Raw genomic sequence first — 6296 nt, forward strand, 5'->3', positions numbered from 1 at the left:
TGTGTATTAATTACTGCAGGAGAGAAGAGCTGTCTAGAAACACTGTGCTACCTAGATAAAACTTTCATGTGCTTATTTAGGGCCTTTAAAATATAAATGATTTCCTTTAAATTTTTTATTATAAATCAGGGTATAAAGATATGGAACAAGACAAGGATTTCCCCCCAGTGAGAGGACACTGATATTTTTATTCAAAGTCTGGTTAATGTTCTTCATTTGTCTTGGGCACATTCTTTGATGTAATGCAATATGTTGGCATAACGTGAGTCTCCTCATCTGACCCACTTTTTTGGTACATTTTGCAAAAAGCAAGAGTGTCTGTTGCTGAGACTGTCCATCTGTCTATCTGTCCTTCCAAGAAACACACAGACAGTCAATCCACAAGAGCCAGACTGGCACAAAATCAAGAGCAGATCAAATTTAAAAAAAACAAAAACATCAACAACCCAGAAGTCCAGTAGACAAGATCGAATCAAATTCCAATAGTACATTTATTAGCAACAGACATAGAGGGGTAGAAAGCTGTGCCCGACTTGACCAAATTTTGCCTGAACAAAGGGCTGCCTCAGGGAATCTCAATTCCAATAAGATGTAAAAAGGAAACTTGTACCAGAGCTGGCAAAATATGTAAAACTCCCTCACAGCCAGAAGTACATATGACCAAAAATGTAACCCAACCTGACTTTGTACTGTTCTTTATCAACTCCTGTCATATAACTTTCTTAACTTTTGTAAGGTAATTCCCCTAGAATCTCCTATGTTCCTAACCAAGATCAAGCCTCTCCATGAGGAAGCCCCACAGACTCTCATTGTCTCTTCAAACTATTAACCCTGCTCGATACTCTGTAATCACCCCCATTGTTCCATGTAAGCCACATTGAACCTACCTAAAGGTGGGAAAATGTGGCATACAAATGCAATAAATAAATGCAAACCCACCCAACTTTAATGGGTCCTTTTACTAACCTGCAGTAGGTTTTGCATTTACCAAGCTTTAGAGGCAAAATATACCATGTCGTAATTGCAAAGGCTCTGTGGTAATTTTGATGAGATGTGTTCAGCATGCCCCTGCAAATTCCCTACCACAAGTTAATGTCCAGTGTGATTAGCTCAGTTGCACCTACTGTCACCTCAAGGTGGTCTTACATGCACTTGTACATTTAACAGTGTGTGTTAATTCTCATGCACTAATTGCCATATTCAATCCATGCCCAATCTTTGACCATGTCCTGCCCAGTCACTCAGAGCCGTAGCGAGGGGAGCTGACACCCGGGGCAGGTCGCCGCTGCGCACCCCCCAGGTGCAGCACAGCGCACCCTCCTCCCACTGGAGCGCACCCCCCCAGAGCGCATACCTGCGGTGAGGGACGGGCGGGAGGGCCAATCTGCCCCGACTGCACGTTGCTGGGGTGTGTCGGCTCTGCGCTGATTCACTGCTCTCTCTGTCCCGGAACAAGAAGTAACCTGTTCAGGGGCAGAGAGGGCAGTGCACCAGCGCAGAGCCGACACCCCCCAGCGGCGTGCACCCGGGGCGGACCGCCCCCCGCCCCCCTTCTTACGCCACTGCAGTCACTGTCCCATCCTGCACTGAGAGCATTGGACTTCTTTAATGCACTGCCTAATTTTAGTGCTTGGTAGGCATTAGTGTGATGGTGTTTTAAAATCTGCTCTAATTGCTTATTGCATTTAGTAAATGGGTCCTTTACTGATGTGATTTTATTCAAGGAAAAAAATTTAAAATCCTAAATGTGTTACCTTAAAAACCATCAAGATATTATAAGAAAAATCATTCTTATAGAATCAGGAGTTACATGCCTTTTCTAAGTCAGATAGTTTAGACAAAGTCTAATTTCCATGGGAATATTATTCCAAAGAAAGGGTAAAGCTTGAATTTCAACAAGTTTCAATTACCTAATTGAAGGAGATTTTAACAAAACATGTTGAAAAAATCCAAAGCGTCTTCCAGGGTAGATACAAAACCAATATATCTTTCTAAGCTTTAGAGCTCTCTCAATATATTAATTTTAAAACAAACACCAGATCCCTAAACCTCACCCTGTATATATATGCAACAGTTCTACTGCAGGGACAACCTTGTCTACTTTGTAAATATTTTTCTGAGAAGGTTAGATTTGGGCCAGAAACCCCTTAGTACTTCCATCCCAAAGCACTAAGGGGTTTCTGACCAGTGGAGAGGGTGGTAGATTCCTGGAATGCCCTCCTGTAGGAGGTGGTGGAGATGAAAACAGTAATAGAATTTAAAAAATGCATGGGACAAACACAAAGGAATCCTGTATGGAAGGCATGGAACCAAACAAGTTAGCGGTGATTAGATGGCAACACCAGTAATTGAGAAGCAAAGCCAGTGCTGGGCAGACCTTCTACGGTCTGTGCCTTGATCATGGCTGGACAGATTCAGCTTCAATAATTGGAAACAAGGCCAGTGCTGGGCAGACTTCTATGGTCTGTGCCCTAATCATGGATGGACAGAAAGGCAGACTTCTACAGTCTATGCTCCTATTGGTGTGGAGTGGAGGAGTAGCCCAGTGGTTAGTGCAGTGGACTTTGATCCTGGGGAACTGAGTTCGATTCCCACTGCAGCTCCTTGTGACTCTGGGCAAGTCACTTAACCCTATTGCCCCTGGTACAAAATAAGTACCTGAATATATGTAAACTGCTTTGAATGTAGGTGCAAAAACCTCAGAAAGGCAGTATATCAAGTCCCTCCCCCCCCCCCCCCATCATGGCTGGAGATATTTGGATGGGCTGGAGTAGGCTTGGATAACAGCTTCAGTAGCTGGCAAACAAGGCCAGGGCCAGGCAATCTTGTATGGTCTGTGTCCTAAAAATGGCAAAGGCAGATCAAGTAGGAATATGTAGTATCACATAATACTTTATGAGTTTATCTTGTTGGGCAGACTGGATGGACTGTACAGGTCTTTTTCTGCAGGCATCTACTATGTTACTATGGGTCCCCTTTACAAAGACACGCTAACATTTTTAGCGCATGCTAAAAATAAGGGTGTGCTAAAGTTAGAGATGCCCATTCCTATGAGCATTGCTACCGCTTAGCATGCCTTTGTAAAAGCTCCCTTTTGTTAATAGAACAGGCCTTTGGCTCTGTTAATCTCTCTCCATGGTACTGAAATAGCTGAACATTGAAAACACAGCTCTCTATAGTGTACTAAGGGCTCCTTTTACCAAACTGCAGTAAAAAGAGACCTTAGTGCACCCTTATGCAGGTCATTCCCATGCACTAGGATCACTTTTACTGCTGGGGTAAAATGTCTGATTTTTCCAATTATTTGTTTTAATGGCCATGTGCTAATTTTCCAATTAGCACGTGGCCATTAGTATGTGAGCACCTACTGCCACCTATTTTGCAGGTAGTAGGGACTCACACACTAACCCTGTGCTGATTAGTTTGTGGCAGTGCCCACATGCTAACCAATTAGGGCAGAACATGCCCACTTTCCACCCCTAACACACACCCTAGCACTAAAAGGTGTAGGTAGCACACACATCATAAGTTTACCACAAGATGCCTCATCACACCCCACAGTAAGCCATTTTTTTTTTTTTGCTGCGGCAAGCAATCATGAAGACTGGATAGTATTGTGACAATACAGAGCTTGCCAATCTTTTTGTGGATGTGACCCCATGATAGTGGCCAAATAAAATTGTGTGACCTCCCCCTCCCCCCAGATGTGGAAAATAGTGATGTACTTATTGACCCAGGTTGTGACCCTAAATGTGGGTTTTGTGACCCCTTTTGGGGTCCTGACCCACAGTTTAAGAAGCTCTGTGATAATATATGTATGTGGGAAACAGTGGAATCACAGTCACTCATACAAAAAAAACACTCAAGCTACAAAATAACACCACAACATTTACAGCCTCTCCGCTGTGTATTTTGCCTTTATAATTTAAAATATGGGCTATAATAATAATAATAAGAAGAAGAAGAAGAAGACAACAAGAGATATATGTGTCCCCATATACGCTTTTTGCAGAGGTAAAAAGCTCCTTCTCTTCTGAAGGCAATGTCCATTTGATTTTACAATGAGAGGACATTCTCTTCAAACATGCTTCTCTCTTGTAAAAGTTGAGGACAGAAGGTGTTCTTTCCTCTTCCTCCCCCAAAGACCCCCAATTAGCATTTGCTTCCGATCAAACTTTCCTCTCAATGACTAAGAAGTCATATTGACAGCATCTCTCTGAGGTGGAATGACTTGGCTTCCTCAGGCTACTTTCCCTTCCGTCCAGGGTCCATCACGCCTGCGCACACCCGCTGCTCCTTTTCCTGGCACGCTGCTGCTTGTAAGATGAGTGAAGAAGCAGGTGGGGAGAAGGAGGGAGAAAGACAAGCTCTGCCACTGAAAATAGCTCACTTTGACGGTACCAAGCCAGAGTGACAATCCCGAATCTATGTCAGGAGTGCCTACCTGCAAGGTGTGCAAAGATGATGGCCATGAACAGTAAGCAGCCTTTCACCATGCACTCTGTCCTCCAAGAGTCCAAATACGCCAGTCTGCACTCCAGTACAGAGACTATGCGCAGGGTTTGCCTTCCAGCCCCGCAGGTATGTACAGCAAGCATAATTACTGCTTTAAGGCACAGTTTTGACAGGCACTCTCTTATTTTTTTTGCTCATGTCACTAGAACAGTTGCGTCTCTCTAAAATTCTCTCTGTCGTCTCCACATGTCTAGTCAAGCACAGCTTCTGTCTTGATATTAATTTTTATGACCTGAGCTTTGAGGAGGAATCTCTGTGTTCGAAAATATTTTCTAAGCCTGAGCTGACAGTATTCCCCACTGACTTGCCTATGCACATTCTTGCTTGCAGCTCCAGGGCAATATATTTGGAGGCTTTGATGAAAGTCTGCTGGCCCGTGCTGAAGCTCTGGCTGCTGTTGATATCGTCTCTCACTGCAAGAGCCATCCTTTCAAGCCAGATGCAACGTACCATACCATGAGCAGTGTCCCATGCACGTCTACTTCCTCTACAGTGCCCATCTCCCACCCCTCAGCCCTGACCTCGCATCCTCACCACCACTCAGTGCACCAAGGGTTGGATGGAGACCTCCTGGATCATCTTGCACCATCCTTAACAGTGAGTGGCATGGGGGCGCCCGATCATTCAGTAATGTCTGCACAAATTCACCCTCACCATCTGGGAGCCATGGGGCATCTACACCAAGCGGCAGGCATGGGGCACCCGCATCCTGCGTCCACTCACAATGGGATGTCCTGCATCAACGACATGGAATCAGATCCCAGGGAGCTGGAAGCCTTTGCGGAAAGGTTCAAGCAGAGGCGGATCAAGCTTGGAGTAACCCAGGCCGATGTTGGAGCAGCTTTGGCCAACCTGAAGATTCCAGGAGTTGGGTCCCTCAGCCAGAGCACCATTTGCAGGTTCGAATCGTTAACCCTTTCTCATAATAACATGATAGCTCTTAAACCCGTCTTACAAGCTTGGCTGGAGGAGGCAGAGGCTGCCTACCGGGAGAAAAACGCCAAGCCCGAGCTTTTCAACGGCAGTGAAAGAAAACGGAAACGCACCTCCATCGCAGCCCCGGAGAAGAGGTCTCTGGAAGCCTATTTTGCCATCCAGCCCAGGCCTTCGTCGGAGAAGATAGCTGCCATCGCAGAGAAACTGGACCTTAAAAAGAACGTGGTGCGAGTCTGGTTTTGCAATCAAAGACAGAAGCAAAAAAGGATGAAATATTCCGCGGTGCATTAACCCAGAGGACTCAGCATCCCTTGGCTGCTATCACGTACTGTATTCAAAGTGCAGGGATCTTTTTCCAGGACTTCTGAGAACTCGCAGTATATACTTCAAAAGCCATTGATTTTTTGTCATCCGTTGTTAATTTCTTTATTACTGTCTGGAAAGCTTTCACGTGGGGTATTGAAAAAAAATAGAGAAAACAGATGATCTGAAACTGCGATTCACTTTCTCTGTTCTTATGCACTACTTGTCACTTTGGAGAGTTTGATTCTGAGAGGTATAAAATAGTATAAAATATGTCATGTTTTAAATCAAATCGCAATAATAAATCTATATGATATGATTTGGGGAAAGAAATGCCTATAACAGATATCTGGATTATGATGATCTATAAATTACATGTGATTATTTTCACACATTCTTACCAGTGCTCCCATTTCACTTGAAACAAACGGTGGACTTCTCATTTTTCTCTATAATGACGCTCGTAGCCATTTGCAGTTCATAACCGATTGAGCTAACTGCATGCCACGATTTATAACTGTGATCAATTCTCTTATACCCCA

At 44.3% G+C, this 6296-nt stretch overlaps 1 protein-coding gene across 1 annotated transcript; it reads left to right on the forward strand.

Moving 5' to 3' along the window:
* Positions 1-4461: 4461 nt before the first annotated feature.
* On the forward strand, positions 4462-5742 carry POU4F3 (POU class 4 homeobox 3). The gene is made up of 2 exons (XM_030212900.1): positions 4462-4581; positions 4846-5742. The coding sequence occupies exons 1-2, from the start codon at positions 4462-4464 to the stop codon at positions 5740-5742; spliced, it is 1017 nt and encodes a 338-aa protein (XP_030068760.1).
* Positions 5743-6296: the final 554 nt, after the last annotated feature.

Source organism: Microcaecilia unicolor, chromosome 8 (assembly GCF_901765095.1).
Source record: "Microcaecilia unicolor chromosome 8, aMicUni1.1, whole genome shotgun sequence".
NCBI classification, from domain to species: domain Eukaryota; kingdom Metazoa; phylum Chordata; class Amphibia; order Gymnophiona; family Siphonopidae; genus Microcaecilia; species Microcaecilia unicolor.

Coding starts and splice junctions, on each gene's coding strand:
- POU4F3 (XM_030212900.1), top strand. CDS start 4,462: ATGATGGCCATGAACAGTAAGCAGCCTTTCACCATGCACTCTGTCCTC. Junction 4,582..4,845: donor TTTGCCTTCCAGCCCCGCAG/GTATGTACAGCA, acceptor TCTTGCTTGCAG/CTCCAGGGCAATATATTTGG.